General features: G+C 35.1%; 1 protein-coding gene across 2 annotated transcripts; it reads right to left on the bottom strand.

The window, feature by feature from the left end:
- Window positions 1-609: 609 nt before the first annotated feature.
- On the bottom strand, window positions 610-21,857 carry LOC105162978 (metal ion-binding protein). 2 transcript variants are annotated; one of them, XM_088881934.1, is made up of 19 exons: window positions 21,173-21,855; window positions 20,687-20,818; window positions 15,956-16,027; window positions 14,994-15,064; window positions 14,770-14,869; window positions 14,603-14,698; window positions 13,401-13,527; window positions 9,573-9,706; window positions 9,422-9,481; window positions 9,075-9,310; window positions 7,925-8,354; window positions 6,194-6,517; window positions 5,471-6,067; window positions 5,206-5,379; window positions 4,465-4,695; window positions 4,091-4,374; window positions 3,279-3,554; window positions 1,419-1,541; window positions 610-1,074 (listed from the first exon to the last, which is right to left on the bottom strand). In XM_088881934.1, exons 1-19 carry the CDS (start codon window positions 21,329-21,331, stop codon window positions 942-944), a joined length of 3,759 nt encoding a protein of 1,252 aa, XP_088738060.1. In that variant the 5' UTR covers window positions 21,332-21,855; the 3' UTR covers window positions 610-941. The 2 variants fall into 2 exon arrangements, with proteins under 2 accessions (XP_088738060.1, XP_088738061.1); XM_088881935.1 differs by lacking the exons at window positions 610-1,074; window positions 1,419-1,541 and having other exon boundaries at window positions 3,332-3,519; window positions 21,173-21,857.
- Between the last annotated feature and the right edge of the window lie 154 nt (window positions 21,858-22,011).

Consider the following 22,011-nt stretch of genomic DNA (forward strand, 5'->3'; position numbering starts at 1 on the left):
TGGGATAGAAAATGTAATCGACTAACTATGATGTGGCTTTAAAGATGATGTTTCCTTGAAGAAAATGTAATCGACTAACTATGAAGTGAACGTAAGAAAAGATAAGATGGTTGCAATTCTTACCGTGACACCTCGATCAAACACTCATAAGCCTTTATACTGAAATTAATGCTAAAAAATGAGAGAGAACTCAAGAGAGAAAAGGGTGTTTTTTTTGGTAGTGTGTAAAATGGCAGAACACCAGCCTATTTATAGCCATGGATAACCGGCTGCCATTTAACAACCTCTTAATGCAGTAGGTGTAACAACCTGCAGTTTCAATTCTGCCATAAAGGCATTGAAATGCAGCTTCTAAAATTGAAATGTTTTTTTTCCTGGCATTGATTCAAAATTTAAACTATTCCAAATATTTTTGGAACAATATATATATATATATATATATATATCCTGAAAACTAAGATATTCGCCCAAACGCCTAGAGTTGGAGTGGGGTCAGATCGAGACAACACATGTGTGGGCACCCCTATGTTTACTCTAGTCTCCATAACACTTCAAATACAATTTTGGACTTGAACTTAATTCCAATAAACTTTACCAAAACGAAAAAAATAATAAACATTATTCACTTAATTGCATTTCATGCTCCGAAAAAAGGGGCAGGGTCATTTAGTCTTTGTGTCGGTATCCAGGCACAAAACAGGCATTGATGTTTATATTTTACAAGACGCATCAAGAATAATAAATCTTCCATACCCTGATACCAAATCTCACTAAGTCAGATTCCTGAACACGGAATCTTCAAATGAACCAGTACAGTACACCAGGTCATGTTAGACCACTTTCATTTCAGTAGATGCATTGTTCATTTCTCGATTTCTCATTACTTATTGAAGATGAAAGATTGACACCTGTACATCACATTGGTTCTACATTTTATCCAGTCACCTGTCGATTCTAAGGTTATTACAAAGATGGCCGAGTTCAGGCCTTGCATCCATCCAAGCAGTGAATTTCATCTCATTTGCTGAAGTGCTGTACAGATAGGATCTAAATGCTATCAGGAAGAAGTATCGCCTGCACACACAAAAACTAGAAAATGTGACCAAGCAAAAAGTGGGAGCTTCTTGGTGTATATATACACTAAATAGTAGGATCCAAATGCACTCTATAGTTAGTAGGCAAAAAGCATATGCTACTGAAAGATCCTAAAACCAACCAGTTTAAGTCGAAACTAGAACGCATACTAGGCTGGTAGCATGCAATTTAAAATTGACTAGGACTAATAAGCAGTATGAAAAAGTATAACCAGAGGTAATACAATGGATGAAACATTAAAAAGGCACAACATCCTGCTGCAAGGTAGAATAATCTATGTTACAAACTATGAACGTATTAACTACTCTGGAAAAGAAACTAACCTTAAAGCCTTAATGCCCATATCCACAAGGTATGCTCGGTGTTCATCGCTATCATTAGACAGCTTTTCAAGTTCCTTGCTGTAGTATAGAATGTCATCTCTCAAATGTCCAGCCCCAGAACACCTTTAAAACAGAAAAATGAACTTGACGACTACAGAAAGGATTTTTAGACCAATAACTAGAAACAAATTCATCACCAAATAACACTGTGGAAAACCTACAGTTTATATCAAAGAGGGTTGACCCAAGTATCTGCTTTTTCTCTATCATTTTCTAAAACATTGGTTGCACATACTTCATGTTACCAGTTCTTTTCCATCTTCGGCACTATTTACATCCATACTGAATGCCTAGTATGCTATGTACAAAGTCAAACTGTATAAGTTAATGCCTAACTTGATCTGTTATGTTATTCCTCTGAACAACTTTGATATTGTAAAACTTTAAAACCATAGCAATTGTTAATTTGTCAAATCTTATGTTATTTATTAATTGTTTCATATTATGTCATTTGTTACCTAACTGTTGAGCACTGAATTAAGAAAAATGTTCAAGATGAATGGTAAGCAGTACGATCTGGACGTCAATTTTATATGGAGGTAAACATTGCTTGAAACTTCTTTGGTTCTGGAACTTATGACACCAAAATCAAAAATCAAAGATGATTGGCTTTTCTGTTAAGAAGGTGGTGGGAAATTGAAGCTTGAGATGCAGTGTCATGAGTCAACCACTAGTGATGAATGGCTTTGTAAGGGCATCTTCCTGAAGTCACATGGCTGGTGAAAAACTTCGTTATATTTTCAGTGAGAATGAACAGTGATAATTTCATGGTGAAAGAGAGTGCTAGAGCACATGTTCCAGTCGCAAAAGAATAAAGCAGCAATAAGATTCTAATGCACACCAAATTACCTAGTAGGTATGGATGGAAAAATATCTTATGTTCTCTAGGTAGAGCAGTATAGGATGTTTCACTTGAAGAGATGGCTACTTTTCCTGAAAGAATTGTGGTGTGGAGTAATTACAACGGAAGTGATTGTATGAAATGATGAATGCAATGGTAGAGTTAGTGTGTCATATGAGGGTCATTAACTTCAAGAGTCTAGGAGATCACTGTGTCAATGAGAAAGTTATCCAACAATCTCCTGATTCTAAATAAACCCAGCTAGTTTAGTTTTTAAGTCTTTTGGACTCCTTTGAGGTCGGCCAACTGATATAGCTGAAAATAGCTAAGCGCAGCTTAATCGATCATTCTTCTTTGCAGATCGCCGCCTCCCATTCAACTTTCTGTTACTCTACTAAAGTCTTTAAAGAATGATAATGAAAATTAAAATACATCGGCTTCTCTTCTTCAAGTGATGTTTTAAATACTGCAAGTAAATTTTTAGACAAAGTGACAAGCATGGTTTATGCACAATACTGTAAAAATCCTGGACATTCATCTCATGGCTAATTACATAACCTAGTTGCAAGGTCAAATGACCAAAAGAAGTTTGATACAAAGGGTGATTGCTTGGACACAATGTATATGGATATGTATGCACAATGATCAATAGAACAAGAAAACGACTATGGCAAAATGTATTAACTGAAACATTTTCAGTTACCTATTCAGTCATGTAAATAAGGCAGGTATGTTGTAATAACTATGTATTCTTATGTACTTGGTTTTGATCTTATTTCCAGGTAATACTTTCATTTGAAACTAGAAATATACTGTTTCATCCATTCTAGATGCTTGATTATAGTTTTTCTAGAATACCTCTAATTCAGATGCAGATCAAAGCATGAATTCATCCTTTAGCTTAAACATGCATCAAGGACATACAGAGAAATACACCTAATGTCTAAAGAAGACCATACTTATCTATAACCGAGTCAACATCTGCTTTGCTCTCAGGACCTTGAACAAGAACTCTAATTAGGCTTAGTATGTCCCTGTAATCCCCCATTTTGCGTGCTTCCTCATCAGAATTGGAAAATTCTTCCTGCGAATTAGACGAACATGGACTTGCAATATATCGTGAGACACGTGAAGTTAATGCTGCCTCTGCTTCAAGTTTTATACAAATTATAGCCATAGCATAAGCAACCCCTCCGAATCCTGTGTGTGATACAAAAAGATAAGATCCTGCAGAGCTGTAAGGGATACAAGAAGGCAAGACAGCAGCTTTAGTGTCCATGATATCGTTGGCAAGACAATGATAGATGAAAAAGAGGCTGTCACAAGAATGCTAGTATCTTAATACTATGTCAATTGACACATGCACTACGAAGATATGAAAATCATAAAAAGCAAATTGTATGCAATAGTTAGATGCAATCAAAATATAAAAGGTTGAAAAAATTCATGTATATGTTAAAACTAACTTCCCAAAGCAGGATTTTATCCCTATCTGAGACAAAGCAATTAGCCTGATTACATAGCATGAATACCTTAATTCTAATTTGAAAATATCGGCTAGAAAGTTTTAGTTGGAAAAATAGAGCCTTTTCTTTAGTAGTCATTAATAGAAGGGTCAACAGCAAATATTGGACAATATGCTTAGTTTTCCATGATGCAATGCCGTATGCCGACAACTTAAAAGCTCTAGTCCGGATGCATACAGCAATATCATCTAAAACCAGGTATGAGCACACATTACTGGATGGTAAAAACCAGATTTAGTACTTACTCCTCCTTACAGTATTGGATTGAATCAACATCTGAAGCTAGGGCTTCTCTCTCTCTAGTTAACGGGGTCCTCTTATATGCTATATTGTAGCCTTCATGCTTCAGAGCTGCATACACCTCTGCAGGAGTCTTAATATCATCTACAAAGATATTCTCCCAGTACCCTACGACACTAGCCTGTTGTAATGCAGGATTATATTCTTCACGGTGTAAAAGCATTCTACCACCAGATTGTCTAATCTCTGAAATTATATCTTCTTTCAAACGTGCCTCCATGTGTTCCACCTGTAAAATGGAACAAGATGAGAAAATTAATATCTATTTACTTCATCAGCTGTTTTATCTTGTGAACAACATTTTGCAGTGATGGCATACCACAGGACCAGTGATTCCTATGTGCTTCAGAGTATCAACAGGCTTATTGAGTTCCCTAAGAACAAAAGGCGTGTTGTTGATATAAACAACAGCCTCTTCCCGGAGATCTGTTAAAACTACTTTCTGAGGATCACTTCCTTCTGCTGTGGGCTTGGCACCTAAATAGGCTAACATCTCTTTTGCACCTGCAATTGTGGGGGTTGCCATGCTATACACGGGGTATCCATCAACCTTGAAAGACAGAAATCTCAAGAATGAGATATCCTTCCATTTATTATTATAAAAAACTTAAAATTTAAAATATTAGTTTGAGACAGTGAACTAGTTCATACACCATTAAGTGATATTTAGCAAACAAAATAGTGAGGCAAAATTCATGTCTCTCATGATATTTAGCAAACAAAATAGTAAGGCAAAATTCATGTCTCTCATAACTGAATACAGCCCAAGTTTCTTAATTACTCGGACAAAGATGTTTAAATCAAACAAGGAAAATACTTAAGATACAAAACCAGCATTCAACATCTTTACTTTACTGGCGTAGCATTCTTTATATGAGAAGTCTACTTTATTCAGAAATATAACTTCCCTTGAAATTTTCAAACTCAAACTCACACTGGTATTCAAGGTTAAGTTATCAAATATACATTTAATAATCACCTAAACTTGATACAGTTACAGAGATGAATCTATACATCTCAGGTTTCCTGTTCATTGAATAAATTTGACCTCTCTGGGTACCTTGTAGACATGTGGTGCGCCATGAATTTGTATGTTGCTAGAAGTTCTTTGACCAGGAAAGAAATACATCTTAAGAATAGAACCTTTCCCCAAAACTGAACCATTACGGTCCTTCACAATTGCCTCCATAACAGCATCTCCATGTTGAGATTCATGTGGAGCTCTCAGTTCCTCCTGCATTTAGAAACCTAACAAACAGTCAATGAGAAGGCAAAAGAAAAACATGCAAACCCCCTGATATTTTGCGTAATGAAAGAAGCTTTACAGGGACAGTAAAGAATCGGCCAGGCCTCAGTCTGATGGACCATTTCATTGCTTGAACCTCTGGTCTCTGGTGTAACCAACTCTTAAAGGTCATTCTGGACTTTCCCTGTCCGCAAAATCCGTCAAACTCTTCGCTTCCCAGATATGCTGCAAAAGCAATTAAACGGAAATAACGCTCCAAATACTCAGCACCACGGTTTAAAGCTACTCTCCTTTCTCTAGGCTCTACATGCTGCTGATTAAAGAGCTGTCTGTATTGCAAGACAGCTTGGCGTATATTCTGCAATGCCGAACATCGATCTATTATAGAATCTAATGCTTCTCGGCATTCCACTCCATTATCAAATAATCTTGTAATCTTCCACAGCAATAAGATGTCATTAATCCCAAATGAACGACCTGAATCTTCTGTGGTCCTATGTTTTCCAGAAATACACATCGATGAAGAAAGCTGATTTTCACTTTCATTGTCACTGTGACAGCCCAGCTCTTTGTGTGATGGGTCACCAACACACACTCTAATAGGCCTCCCATAGTCGATTCGGAGTTTCAGAAGACAAGCGATAACAGTACCTGTTGTTGTCCTTCCAATCCCCATCTGTAGAACTTCATATCACTAATTAGCCAGCACAAACAGCTACTATATACAACCAGAAAAGTTAAACAAAACTGTGAAGGACTCTTCCGTGATAACTGGCTGAATGAACCTTAAAACAATATTTACCTGGCAGTTAAAAACAAAAGCTGTGTCCTTGGAAGCAGATATAATATTCATGGCCAATGTGTCAAAATCAGAACCCTTGGGAGCTTTTCCATCAGTTATTGGAACACGAGCATATTTGATGGGGAAACCATCTTCTTCAAAGCACCTAAATACCTCCCTAGGGGTCTGAACAGCTGGCAGGCTCACATGTTCCCAAGCATCCGATATTTGTCCATCATCAGTTTCATGGATAACCATTATAGCACCTTGATAACGTTCAGCTTCTCGCAAAATATCATCTTTCAGCCTAGCTTCCATGCGCTCAACTCTTTCACAATCAATCCCCTTCAAAGACATTCTAGCACATTAGCATCTCAAGGGAATTGTTTAGATAGTATACTGCCTCAGAAAATATCGAATAATATATTCTTCTAACGTACACTGGAAAGGAGAACCAGTACAACGAGAAAATTTTGAAACAATAAAGTTATAATTCAAACAGATTTTTAAATAAGAATAATAATATAACAACAGACTTCTTCTAAGAGGAGCTGCAGAGACCAACTTGTTTTTCATTTTATTAAAAAATATTTACTGTTATAGCAGAATCAGATGGTTTTCCCAGAAGATGAATGTCGAGAGCAGAGCTGGGACACATTCATCCTACAACCCCACTTGAAAACAGAAATAAGGTGTTACAATGTAATGAGTGCATCTATCCATGGTTTACAATCCAAATTAGCAAGAAGATCAACGTTAAAGCTGATAAAACCATTAGATCATCAATGACAATGAAGTAGCACAAACAGCACGCAGCACAGGAAGATGGGACCAATCTTCTACACATTCCGGAGTATGTTAAAATCCTTCCTTTAGAGGTAAGATGGAAGAGAGGGATAAGCCTAACAATATTCATCGTCATTAATGAGCTACTTAACTGTACAAAGAGGTTACTCCAAAAATGCAAGCTAAGTAGTCAGCAACCCAGGTTACAAACAACTTTGATGAAGATTGCAACAGCTCAACTGAACAGCATTTTTCGCTCTTCACAGTCGCAATAAAGGATTTTTGTTACCAATATCTCAAAGTAAAATGTTTAAAATACTGATATTGCTTCGATCCTAACAAACGAGAAAAATCAAGGTGATGCTGCCGCAGGTCCCAAGGTTCAGAGTGAGGATATTTACAACTACAATCTTAATCACATTTTGCAGCTCAATCTCCAGCCAGTATTCCAAGCAATTTCTATCTATGCATCCTCCAAGATTATTGTTGACAATTAAAAGAAGAAATACATATGTTCAGGTTAAGGTTGTTGTACAACCAATCCAATGTCGACAAGGAACTTTCATCATTAGAGGTACAGCCTAAAACAAAAAGAATATGGAAATTCTATTATAAAGGGACATCATGGTTTCCATGGCTCTGCCTATTCTCTTATACGGAAGCTGATGTGTCTCCAATTTCTCTCAATCTATTTGAGATTGGGTTAATGTCTGCTTCATGAGAGCATTTTCTCTCAGATAGAAAAGGAAGCCATGCATGGCATGGCTTTTCTCAAGGACCGTTTTTACGTCAATCTTTTTTTTCTTTTTCTCCATTCACTACTCTTGTTTGAAGAGGATATTGAGGAAAATGGAGATAACAAGCAATATGTCAATTTATTACATTAGGTTTAATGTGCAAGGCCAAAAAAAATGTTGTTGTTTTGCAGGTCTGCTAGTTCAGAAATCATTGAATATGATGTTATACCGTGTATTCCAGCATATTTTTGTACGGCCTTTCAACTTCACGAAGAACAAATGGTTTTCCATTGATGTAAACAACAGGTTCTTCTCTCATATTGTGCCAGAATACTGGACGGCCACCTTTAGAGCTTCCAATCCTTTGAATGACTGAACGAATTCCATCAATAGTTGGATTAGCAACACCATAAACTGGAAATCCAGGAATTTCACGGAAGTTAGGAGCACCCTCCAGTCTTTCTGGTAAAGAAGGATGTTGACAACCAGGACAGTGGTCACTTTTAAGAACTGTTTGACTACCAAGAACCTCTCCATTCCTTAAAGCAGCAACTTGACTCATCTCTAAAGGGCGACCATCAGCGGATACAGCACTCTTTGCTAGAGCTGGTTTCAGATTGGCATAACCAAGCGCCCCCATCGGGTCTCTCCTCAGCAATCTGCAGACGACATCACACGCAGTCTAACATGATTTTGATATTTTATGAATCATTTTCTGTACCAAATTCTAAAAAATACTTTGCAGCAAGATCTTTTTAATTTCAAGGTAGAACTGACATTAGAAAAAACCAGATTCCGTAAAATTTAAAGCAATAAGCAACACAGGTCCCTCAGAGGAGACCCATGAAATCATTCTCATCTTGCCATACTCTGCGTAGATGTTTGTCCAACCACGATCAAATGTCCAATCACGCAAGATATTGCTAGTCATAAGTCCTAAAGATTTCTTTTAACCTGTGGATTTCATCAATTTCTAATCTGACATCTTTTTAGTGAACATAGTATATTACTACCCCAAGACCTCAACTATTGTGCTGGCAAACTGAAAGAAATTTGATCAATTCTTTGTGATTTTCATTACATGGGTTGAACTACCTGAAGTTTGTGCTGATATAGCTTTTATTGTCTAGGCAACTAAATATATACATTTCACTAAAGCATCAAAACCATATTTTAAACACAGTGTCTCCTAGAAAAATAGTGGTAATGTGATTGCATTTGCCGAAGAACAATAAGTAGCTTGTATATATACAATGTTCAGGATGCTTACATAAGGAGATTCAGGAGAGATTACCAAGAAAAGATTCTTACATTAATGTAATTGAAAGAGCTCATAGCATCATATTGACACTTATAATATCTGCAAACTTCAACATTACCTGCGCAGTATGCTATATAGCTCTGGTCTAGCTCTCATCCACTCAGTGAAACTGCATTTACCAGGAGATATAGGATGAAGAGCTTCTCTTTCTGTATGGAGATATACTGCAAAGCAAATAAGGAAATAATATCTCTCCAAGTACTCCACAAAAAAGGAAAGAGATGCTTCCCTCTTCATTTCATCAGCTTGACACAAAATACTACTTCGATAACAAGCAATAGCTTCACGTAGATTCTGTAATAAAAAACGACAAAATGGTGGTACAAAGAGGTATTAGTATTATCTCAAGTATTTATTCCAACTAGAACTGAACAAAGTACCCCACGCGAGTATTGAGACTAGTACCTGCATAGAGGCACATTTGTCAATGACTTTATCAACCTGTCTTTTGCCTTCAACACCACCCTTAAGGCACATCATTAGTCAATATAAATTCAAAAGATAAATACCTTTTAGTTGAAATACTGTGGCCTTAGGAACAAGCTGTTATCTGTACCTCTAGAACTCTAATAAGGCTTCTAATGACTGCATATTCTCCCCGACGGATAGATTCCTCTGTATTTGGTAAATCGGGAGTAATAGTAGAACAGCAATCAGAAACTTTTCCCATGGAATTGCTTCGTGGAATACCTATACATGGATATATCAGATACAAAAGAAAGATACATATATATATATATATTCTACCAATAGAGAAGCTATTAAAGGTGAAAGATATGTGTATGCGTCCATTGATTCCCTTATCCCAAAGAATACAAGAACCAGTGCACACAGACAGCAAAGTACTGAGGGTTCAGTATCATTAAATTTATGGGTAAATTACAATAGGCTCCCATAAGGTTTGCGTTGATTACAAACATCCCTCATTGTTTGACAAATTGCAAATACCCCCTAAAGTTACAAATACCCTAATAAATATCCCCATACAATTAGGGGTGTAAATGAGTCAAGCTCGACCATTTTTGGTGAGCTCAAGCTCAAGCCTGACGAACTCTTATATATTGAGCTCAAGCTCGAACTCCTACCAAAATTGTTATATTTTTTTAATAAAATTATATTGTTATAAATAAATACTATTAAATATTATTATATTAACTGTAATGAAATATTAAATATATGGTATAATATTTTGATTTATTGTTATAAATATAAACTATTAATTAGTTTAGTAGTATATAATTAGTAAAAATACAGAAAATATATATACATCAAATTTAATAAAATACTTGCATATAATTTTGTATAGTATTAATATTAATAAGAAATAAATATAAGTTATTTTTAAAAGTTCTTGATCTTATTATATTAAAAAAAAAGTTTAAGAGACGAATTTTTTAAACCAAAGTACAAACATAGTGATTGATCTTATTATATATATAATAAAATAACAATAAAAATAATTAAAATTGTTCAACCATCATCATCATCATCATCATCGTTGTTATTACTATTATTACTGTTATTATTATTATGATGATGATGATGATGTTTAGATTAATTCATGGGAACCACAAAATTTTGACATAAATTTATAAGTAATAAAATACAGATGGCATACTATGCACATTGATATAAATATAAAACTCACAAATAGATCTAAAAAATTATAAGTTAATTGTTAGAATTTGACAATTTTAAAAAGTATAAGAGATTAAAAATGGATATTAAAATATAACATAAAATTTATATGTGTCACATTAAATAATTATTTTAAAAAGAATATCAAAACTTACTAAATGCTGATTAAGCTTGATTTTGTATAAAGATTAAATGTTATATAAAAGTACCATTGTTTATTATTATCTAAAATCAAAATATATGATATTGATTAATATATATGGTCAATTTTGAGTATAAAGTTGATAAAGTATTGAATATAAAATTAAACATATAAAAATTTTAAAAATAAAAATATTTATGAAAAAAATAAAGAAAAATGGAAAAAGCCTGCTCGCGAGGTTATGAACAGAGTATATAGAGCTCGAGCTCGAGCTTGAGCTCAACTGGCTCGACTCAAGCTCGAAAAACTCGAGCTCAACTTGAGCTTAAAATAGCTCCTTGAGCAGGCTAGACTCATGTGCCACCCCTACATAGAATGCGCTGTCACAAGGGGGTATTTGTAATTTTTAATTGTAGCTATGGCAAACTTCAGAGAAGCCCGTTATAATTTATCCTAAATTGATAACATTTTCCTAGTAGAGCTATGATTTCATTCTAAGAATCTGACCTATGATATGTTCTTAAATCTCATCTTAACATCTTTAGAAGGCCTTCGGGTTCTTATTTACTAATCCCAGCTCGCAGGAGGGAATTCAAGACAGAATCTGGACATAATAGAACATGGTACAATTCCGATTCTAACATTCAGCAATAGAAAATTCAGTAATGTTTTCAGCAAATTTCAACATAATTCAGTAATTTAAGCAAATTTCAAGATTTGACACATTTTAAGAATTGCAACAACAATTCTGCAAAAGAAATCAAGAAAATGGAAAAAAGAAAACAAGAAACAGAAATTCAGCCCCTAAAGGTACTGCATTCTTCGCAAGGAAAGTGTAAATAATGAAATATGATTAAAAAAATAGATCACGTTTGATTAACTTATCTGTTAGCTTAGTTTGTTATTGGTTGTGTAACAGTGAGGATTAGCAGTTAACTGGGAAATATATAAAAAGCTAAAACAGACAAAAAGATCAGTTCTTTTATGCTAGTAAAATCAAATGCTCTTACTTCTCTCAGTTCTCTCTTTATCAGGATCTCCCCCCCATGAATACTCTGTTAAACTGAAACTTACTAGCTGGAACTGAACCAAGTGTGTTAGAATCATTCAATTCTCAGACAGAATACCAATCAGATCAATTATGATACACCAACTCTTTGAAGAATGGAAATGAAAGTCTAAGAAGAAACTGAAGAATTTCGAAATGGGCTCATTCTTGTGGTGCAAAATGTAAATCAGCGAAAAATTCAAGCTGTTTCAACAGGAACCCAGTGAAGCTGCTTTCATGCCTATAAATCCAACGAGAAGGTGTCATGCATCGAACAGAAGTGGTGTTGCACGATGACTGAACCAAAACTTCCGCCCTTGATTCAGAAAGGGAACAAATGGTATTTGACTGATGGGTGCGAAGCATTTCTTTAACAAATTCTAAATTGATCAATGTTAAGGTTTTAATTGTCGGGACTTCTGCATTTATTGAATACATGGATTGAAGTGAAACTCTGAAGGTGATCACTGTTTCCAGTTTTCTGAAAGCAATGGTTTGAGTTCGAGTTTCTAACTTCTAAAAGTAATTCAAGAAATGGCTTGAAAGCACATGTGGCGGTACTGCTGCCACCCTGGAGCCACCCATAGCAATAACAAGTCAATATCCCATGTTCCCACAGTTACAGGATTGAATATTTTAAAGCAGCAAAATGAAACCATAGGCACAAGAAAATCGTGATGGGTCTGGAAGAAGGACGAAAATGCTTGTTCTTGAAATCAACTCAATTTCTCAAGGCTGAAATGAAAAGATTTCAGTTTGTACTCTTAGATCCTTGGAACAAGGATCATTTCAGGAGGAAATAGAGTAAGGATCTCGTTCTCCACAAGAGAAGTGTAACTAGCTAAATACAAATCAGAAAATAAAAAATTACGTTTGATTAACACAACTGTTTAGTTAATCAGCCAGCAGTGTGTAATAATTAGAATTAGCAGATAACCGAAATACATAAAAGGCTGTAACAGAAGCAAACTGACTGGTTTTGTATGCTAGTAAAATCAATTTGTTCCTGATTCCTTTTGTTCTCTCCTTGAATGTCTCTCGCTCTTTTTCTCTATCAACCCTCAGTTATGGAATCTGAAATTATGATTCTAGATACAGGGAAAAGAAAAGAAAAAAGAACAAGAAAAAGGGAGACAACGATGTAGTACGAAAGCTGAAGCCTCGGAAAATAAAAGAGAAGGAAGAATGAAGATAAGAGACACAACTACAAAAGGAAGAGAGGAAGCTGAATGGTGTGTCCATCAATAACAGTGTGGACCTAGGTCTACTGAGATAGTCTAAACTAGTCCCAAATCACATTGATCCTGATCCAGAAGGACCAGATCATGGAAGGACACCATGAATTGAGTTTGAAATCTAAGCATGCTCATGCTCTTACAAGCTTATTTTTAATTCAAAAGGGAATGTCAAGTCGAAATAAAAATGCTGATCACAAATTAGTTCTTTCTCCCATGAATTTCTGGGTTACGAGAAAAGTAAATTAGAGATGCATGTGGTAGGCGAAAACATGAAGCATATCTTAAGTCAGATCAGGATATAAAGCAATAAAAGATCACCTGAAGCTCCAATTCGGTTAATATAAATGAGTGTAGCAATCACCATCCCTGTAGTTGTTCTTCCACGCCCCATTTGGCAATTAAACACAATCTCTGTCCTTACATTTGCTTGAGAAATTTTACGAACCTAAACAATGGAGAATGTGGAGAACAATGTAATATTGACATCTCCAGCATGTTAATGACCCAAGTTCAATATCATCTTTACAAAGAATAAATTATTACGCAATTACATACATCATAATACTAGCTGGCGGGAACCTCTTTAAATACTAGAAAACGCTCTCACCCCAAGTTTTCAATTTGAGGTTGAGGATGCATATCAGACAGGCAACTTATATTACACATTCCGTAGCTGCATTTTTGTTGGTTCCATGCTGGATTACATGAATTTGGAAGAGTTATTGGAGATTTCTCTCATGAGGTTGTAGCTTAGTTGTTTGTACATAATTTTACTTATATTATTTTTGTTTCCATTGTGGAAAGGAAACAGTTTCTAATTTCAATGCTTTAGGCCTAAAGACACTTTCAAATGATAAGCCTTGCCCGCATTCACTTATAAATAAGCCCATTTGAATTTGGGCGAAGCATTAGGTGAGTTGAAAATATGAAAATCTAAAGCATTTATATCCTTTTACCTTCATAAATGATGTTTAAATCCCAAAATTCTCATTTTATGTACATTGAAAGAGTATATTTGGAATGTAACGTACGTGAATAACCATTGCACACAAAAAGAGCATCACGCGATCTATGTTGTATGGAATAATAGGATGGGTAGGCTGATCTATGTTTCAAGCAAATACATTGGATCTTCTAGAATGACATGCAGCTGAAATTTGGTGATTGCGGGGATCCACGGACAAGTATCCACATTAATTTCTCATAAAAGATATACGGGCATCCAAATGCAAACAACAAGTTAAAAGCTTGTATCATATTTTTTATCCACTTTTTGCATTTGACGTTGCTTCTCATTTCAGATGAAATAGCATGGGGGCCTAGGCCAAATGACATTGATGGGCTTCAGAACAGAGTGCAAGCCACATGACTCTTGGGGCAATGGCATTATGCATCAGGTAAGAAAAACGTAGCAATGTTCCAAAACATATAGCACTGAGCATGCTGAATATTACAAGTGATTCTAAGGACACCAGCAATGAAGTTTTAAATTCATCTAGACTTCAAAATGAGAGACTAACCAGAATATCAAAATCCTGCTCTTTAGGAGACTTCTCATCCGTTATAGGAACACGTTCATAGTCAACAAGGTACTGATGTGTCAATTCCTCATACACCTAGCTTGGAGAAGAAATTAGGATATGATAAGCAAACGCTTCATATTTCTAATTTTAAAAGGTATGGGTACCTGTAGTGGTGTTTTCACGGAGTCATGTGAAACTGGTTCCCACTGATCCACCATCTGACCATCTGGCAGTTCATCAGTCACAAGGATTTTATTTCCATATCTGTTGATTCAGATTATGTAAAATGAATTTGTACCAGAGTGAGCAGTGACCGAAAGAACAACAAAAAGAAGACAACAGGACAAATAAATCTAAAAAGGATAACAAACAAAGAAATGCAGAATACCTCGCAGCTTCCATGAGGACATCTTCTTTCAGTCTATCTTCCATTTGCTCTAATCTAGCCCTGTTAATACCCTACTTTTATTTGAAAAACAAATACTGATGAAGAGGCTGAATATGGAAATGCAAAATCAAACTTGACGAGATTATATGAAGAAAACATAGCAAGATAATATCCAAAACTCTAGATACAGCCAGTTAAGCTTAGATAAAGATGTCATCTTAGAATGAGGAAGGCAGCAAGTAGGAACCTATTTCTGTTTTTGATTTCAATAAAACCATGTTAGAGAATGTCCTACATATGCTGTGCAGAAAGGTATAGGTTGCCGTAGGATGCATAATACCAAATCGTAATAACTACGGATTGACAAGAAGCAAACATGAGAGATTATGGGATGATAGAGGAAAAAAATTGCAGGCTTTATGCTGACTTGACTGAACGAACGAATTCCTAGATTTTTAAACTGACACCACAGAAACGAGCTGTCATTGTCTTCTCCAGGTCCAGGTTACTGCCATGTTTATAAGGACCAATGTATGATGAGCATTTTGAAACATAGAGATCAATGCAATGGATGCTATATTCCTAAAAGACCATGAAGCTACCGACAACCAGTAATATGCACCAGCGGAGGAAAAAAAAAAAGAATGGGTAAGAACAGCGAGGAATATGAAAGATAGTGCAACAGTAAAATGGAAATATGAAAGGAAGAATCAACCTAAATGCCTTTCGATGAGGAAATCACAAGGAAGCAGGAAGTCTAACTACAGCCATATCCACATTTTAATCTAGTTCTTCCTAAATTTTCTTGCTACTGATAGAACACATATTTACAGTATCCTAATTAAGCAGTTCCATTCATATCTAGGAAGAAAAGATAAGAAAAATAATCCTCATGTAACCTGCATAGCTACAAGAAAATGCAAAAGTAAAAGAGATAAGGCAAGATTTCAGGGATCACACACCGTATATTCAAGATTAGAAAAGGGCTGCTCCACATCGCGCAGAACAAAAGGTCGACTGTTAATGTAAACCACCTGTTTCATTTACACAGGAACCAATAAATGAAATGGAAAGCTCCGACAAGTCTTTTACGAATAACTCAATAATACAGCTGACTTCCACTTCCAGCATGCAAGATGCGACAGCTTGATCAATAAACAAGAAGTATTATCTAATGCCTCATTTTTCATGCTTGTCAACACAAGCATTGGTGTTAAAGGCATAATCATGATAAGAAAATATCCAGAGGAAGATAATGGTTCCAAAACTACAAAATAATGTCAATCATGATCTTCCTACAATAGCATCTCTTAGGAACATTTGAACTACTACAATACTTCACTTTACAGCAATCACAGGGTGTCTGTATGTTTTGTATCCCTTAACTCTTCATATGTACAAACTAAGACATGGCTGTAGCATCTAAGGAATTCGATTGAGTAATTATTGTCATTCCATAATCCTTGAATTCTGAATGCCTGACAAAACAAAAATACAACTTCTGACAAAATAATAAATTAATAATATTTAAAAATACGTCTCATCTTAATATGTGAGGTTTTGTCCCATTGTGACAAGGATTGGTTACCCATTTTATGTCAATAGTCACTAAAATACGAAGATATAAAAAAGCAAAATAAGTGGAATCTTATGGCCAATATCCTTTTCCATGATTGGCGAAACCATACTTTTAACATTATTAGGCCCATTATATTATTATTATTATTATTATTATTGTTATTATTATTATTATTGTTATTATTATTATTATTGTTATTATTATTATTAATTATTATTATTGTTATATTTATTAATTATTATTATTATTATTACTGTTGTTAGTACTACTACTACTACTATTATTATTATTATGACATGTTTCATTGCACCCTCTACCCCCCATCTATCAAACCCACTAACTCAACCCTCACCATCATGGAAAAATAAGCACTAACAAGTCAAGCAGCAAGAAGATTCTTGAATAGAAGTCTCACGTCATGCGCCTTTAATATGTCTGGAGATCGACGGAAACATATGACCCAAGCATATGAAAATTAAAAAATTTAAAACTTAACAAATTTCAAAGGTAAACTATAGCTACCTCCCCTAATGTTTGGCATAATTACGAATATCCCTCGTTGTTAGAAAAATTACAAATACCCCCCCTCAAATGGAAAATAATTAATCTCCTAGATGGTGAAGTGGACATTACTATTTTACCCTTCCTAAAATCTTTTAAAAAATAAAAAGAATAAATTATAAAAAAATATTGAGGATGGTTAAAAAATAACCAATAAGAAATATTAATCCATAAAAAAATTTTAGAAAATTCTAAACAAAATATATAAAATTTTAATTTATAATCCAAAAGGACATTTTGGTCAATCACCCCAAAATTTGGATGGAGCCCTAACAGAAAGACTAGTTATACAAACGTTAAAATTATGGGGTATTTGTAATTTTTCAACAATATGGATGTATTTATAATAATGCCAAACCTTAGGGGAGGTGGCTATTCCAAAATGAGGAAAAATTAGTGTTTTACAGAAAATAAGTGATATCAAATATTTCAGCTACTTTTGGCATCGTTATTGGTTTATGGAAACCCACAGCAAGTGAAGAGGACAAACTGAGAAGATAGAAATGGAATATGCATACAATTGCTAGGAGCAGCCTAACTAAGGTTGTTCACCTCTCTTGTGTTTAATGGAATGTACCACCATATTAATTGTTTCAATGAAAACAAAGTAATTATTCTTAACGTACATTAAGAAGGATGAAACTATACTGTAGCCACAGCTTCTTCAACAAATAAAATTTTTTGTTAGATTCCTTCCACAAATGAAATAGTTTTGGAACAATACTTATATTAGGTGTTAGAAGGTTAAGAAGTACCAGACAAACATGCACACCTTAGGGAACAGATTCTGGATGCCACATGGTCTGCCCATCACCCAATGTCCAAACTCGTGCAAAACTCATGGTGTAATAAAAAATAGGATTCTGGCCATTAGTTTACATTTCACATCTTCAAGCTTATTATATTTGTACTTAACATCCAATAGGAAAATCAATAATCAAGTTGGCCAATTTTGGACTTGTCTAATTGCATCCTCTCCCAACTAACCCCCTTCCTGACTCTGAAGCATCATGGAAAATAGGCATCAAAATCTTACTATCTATACAAGTTCAAAACCAATGTCCTTAAATGGAAAGCATAAGAATGATGCAGATTTGGCAGCTGTAGAGATTAAGGAAACATATGACAGAAGTGGACTAAAATTCAAAGTTTACCATTTCATAAACCTGGAAATTGGGAAATTAGTATTTCCACAAAAATAAGTGAAAAAATCAAATACTTTAAGCTACTTGTGGCATAGATATCACTCAGAGTTCCGTTAATGGGAAGCCCTAGAGGATAATATGACCAAGTGAGATGATAGAAATAGAATTCCTAGTGGGATTATATTTAAGATATTATCCGCTTTTTAGCGATATCGCTAATGCTGGCCAAATGGGGTCCAAGAAATCAGTAGAGGCTTATAGTTTGTTCCCATTGTACAGGCAGTATATTGGTTTTTCTGTTAATTGTATACGTCAAAGGAGCCACGGCAATATTGTAGAAGTTATTCTTTTTTTATGTACATTAATAACTCTTACAGACAACAAATGCTCAAGCAATAACACTGTGCCAAGCAAGAAGAAAATTAGTTTGAAATTAATCTAATACCTAAACTTTCACTAGGACACAATTTACTATGGGCACAAATAAATTCCACGTGTAGCAACTCCTTTTCATTATCTTAGAAACACGTTCCTGCATGGTTTACTATCAACATAAAGAGCAGAAGACAATCTCATTCAAGAAAATCAATAGGCTTCGAATTCAAAAACGTAGTTCCATTCTTAAGCGTCTGACACTTACTATTGCTAATTCACATTCTTTGAAACATCAATTCATTTAGGAATCTGAGTGCTATGTATATCACATGAAGAAAGGTTTAAAAGATATAGAGGCATATACAAAATGATGGACATTGTAACATCGGAATCAACGCAAGTAGTAATGAATGTTCAAGCAATAACACTGTGTCAAGCACGAAGAAATTAGTGTGAAATCAATCTAATACCTATACTTTCACTAGGACACAATTTACTACGTGCACAAATAAATTCCATGTATAGCAACTCCTTGTCATTATCTTAGAAACAAGTTCCTGCATGGTTTACTATCAACATAAAGAGCAGAAGACAATCTCATTCCAAGAAAATCAATAGCTTTGAATTCAAAAAGGTAGTTCCCTTCTTAAGCATCTGACACTTACTATTGCTAATTCACATTTTTTGAAACATCAAGTTATTTAGGAAGAATCTGAGTGCTATGTATATCACATGAAGAAAGGTTTAAAAGATATTGAGGCATATACAAAATGATGGACATTGGTAACATCAGAATCAAGGCAAGTAGTAATTGTTTACATTGCGATATCATAGTATATATATATAATTGGGTAAAACAAAAAGAGCAGGCAGCACGCATAACTACTCTATATGTTGCAATTAATCACAACAATAGAAGATCTCTAACATGAGCAGAATTGCTTCAGATGATAAAAGGAAGAGACAAAAAAGGAGATTAAAGTTCTATTCAAAGACCAATAGGGAGCTATAGCAGCCATGTTCTTGACAAGTTAAAGATTTATTGTAAATAGAAGCTCACTGAATTGAATAAATAGGTAACAGTTTACAGGCATGTACATGATTTTAAGAATTCACTATGTTCCTGTCCATATGTAAGGTTAGTATTATGCAAGACAAAAGTAATTAAAGCAACAGTACTATGTAATGAGGTGATTTTTTGGGGAAAAATGATAAAGAGAAGAAAACGGACAAATAATTGAATTTCCTTATTATTTCATTGTGAAATTGACATATTAAAATATAATATTGTTGGACGTTTTCTTCAGAGTTCCAGGAATGAATATAATTTGATCCTGATGCTCAATATGTTTGAAATGTTATCCACGTGGAACACGTGTCATGTTTATCTTTGTGACTATCAGAATACAACGTCATTGCTGGATTTGCAACAAGGATGTAAAAACAAAGCCTAAACCAATAAGTCAAACCGGAGGGAAGCACCCATTGACTTGTGAAAACTTTCGTATTTCTCTCATTCTAGTGCACAAGAAGATTTGGGGAAACAAGAGTGCACCAGGAGTTGGCAACTGTGATTATATTCTCTATCAGACTACAAAAAGATATAGCAATTGCATTATAAATCATTTACTAAAATAATAAATATAGGGCACATAAATGCAAACAAAAATGTTGCAAGCAGAAAAGCAAGTACAACCAAAATTGAAAGAAGAAAGACAAACGAAATCTTAGAACTTGTTAAAGAAGACACAAAGGACCACTTTTATAAATTTAGGAGTTCAACTTTAAAGTCAATGCCCTGTAGGGAAACGGGAACATAGGATTCACACCTACTTCTACAGCAGCTAACCTTTTGAACATTTTACATCTTGTCGTAAAGCTATAAGATATTAATGGGATTTCAAAATAAAAGTGAGATCAAACATGCAATATTCAATTTATCATTGTTCAGTAAGCAAACAAATCTTCTAGTTATTTCACACAACTTTCCAAGATAAGGAATTTGTATTGGCAACTAAAAAGTGAAAATTTACCGGTTCCTCACGAAGGTTTATCCAAAGTACACGAATTTGCTCCCCATTCATGTGAGCTCCAATGTGCTTGAGAACATTTCGGATGCCATCAATAGTTGGAATAGCAACACCATGAACAGGCAATGAATTTGCCTGCCGCATTCAGGGATAAAGAGAGTTGACATAAGCAATAATATGTTAGAAGATTTCAAAATATTGTGGGTGATCTTAAAAATATAACATCGACTGAGAAAAACATGAGTACTTAACACCTCCTTCTAATAATAAACAAGACAGACCATAGTCAAATGAAACACGAAGCAATCACTGCAAAAGAAGTATGAGACAGATAGCTATCAGTAATCTTGAGTTCAAAAATCATGAAACAGAAGCCCCGCGGGGGGGGGGGGGGGGGATGGGATGAAAAGGAAGTAGGAAAATGCATTGGCGCATATTTTTAAAGGAAACAAGACAATAGGAAGGTAATCAGGGTAGCGAAGGAGAAACCTTGCGGTAATTGGGGGCACCGTCAATATGGGGAACCAAGCGTTTGTTGTGGCAGCCAGGAAAATGGTCGCTCTTGAGAATGGTTTTCTTACCGAGCACGGATCCATCTCTTTGTTTTATTACTTGCTCGGGCTCCTTTGGTATCGACATGCTTACCATTAATTGTGCACAGGCGAAGCGGGTTTCTTTTCCTCTATCCTCGATTTACAGCCCGCGCAATTGACCACCAAGAATTTAAGATGCCCAGGCCTTTCACCGATTCCCAAGCACTGGTTTTGTGGGGGAGGGATTCCACTTACCTAATGACCCAACTTGAAGAAGAAACCAAGGAGAGGTTGGATAATTAAGAGTGAGAGTGTAAATAGAAAAGAATTTTTTCTGGCAGCCATTTCCCTTACTTACCTACCTTATAACGGTAGAAATAATAGTCTCAAATAGTAGCAATTAATTCTTCATTCACAATTCAACAACAAAGCGCACATCATAAAACAGGGGGAAAACGAAAGGAGCTTCAGCATCTTGGATCACTTTCCGGATTCTCTCTCTCAGTTAAAGGAGAAAGGTGAAACCCACCCATGTCCCATGTGCATCAGCATTCCGAGTTTCCAACGTGAAAACCGTGCGCTACTACTTGTCGCAGGAACCGCCACCTGCACGAGGCCACAAACTGGCTTCTTAACATAACAGATAGGGAATATGCTTTTCATTGCTTCATTTTACCTTTTCTTTTTTTTTTTTATTATTATTATTTACTGGACTAGTATCTTTTTTTCCCGGTTACGCATACTTGTACCACAGTTCCCTTTTTGCTTTTGAGTTTTGACTATTATATGGCTTTC

Source organism: Sesamum indicum, linkage group LG6 (genome assembly GCF_026168435.1).
Source record: "Sesamum indicum cultivar Baizhima isolate 11 linkage group LG6, ASM2616843v1, whole genome shotgun sequence".
Lineage (NCBI taxonomy): Eukaryota > Viridiplantae > Streptophyta > Magnoliopsida > Lamiales > Pedaliaceae > Sesamum > Sesamum indicum.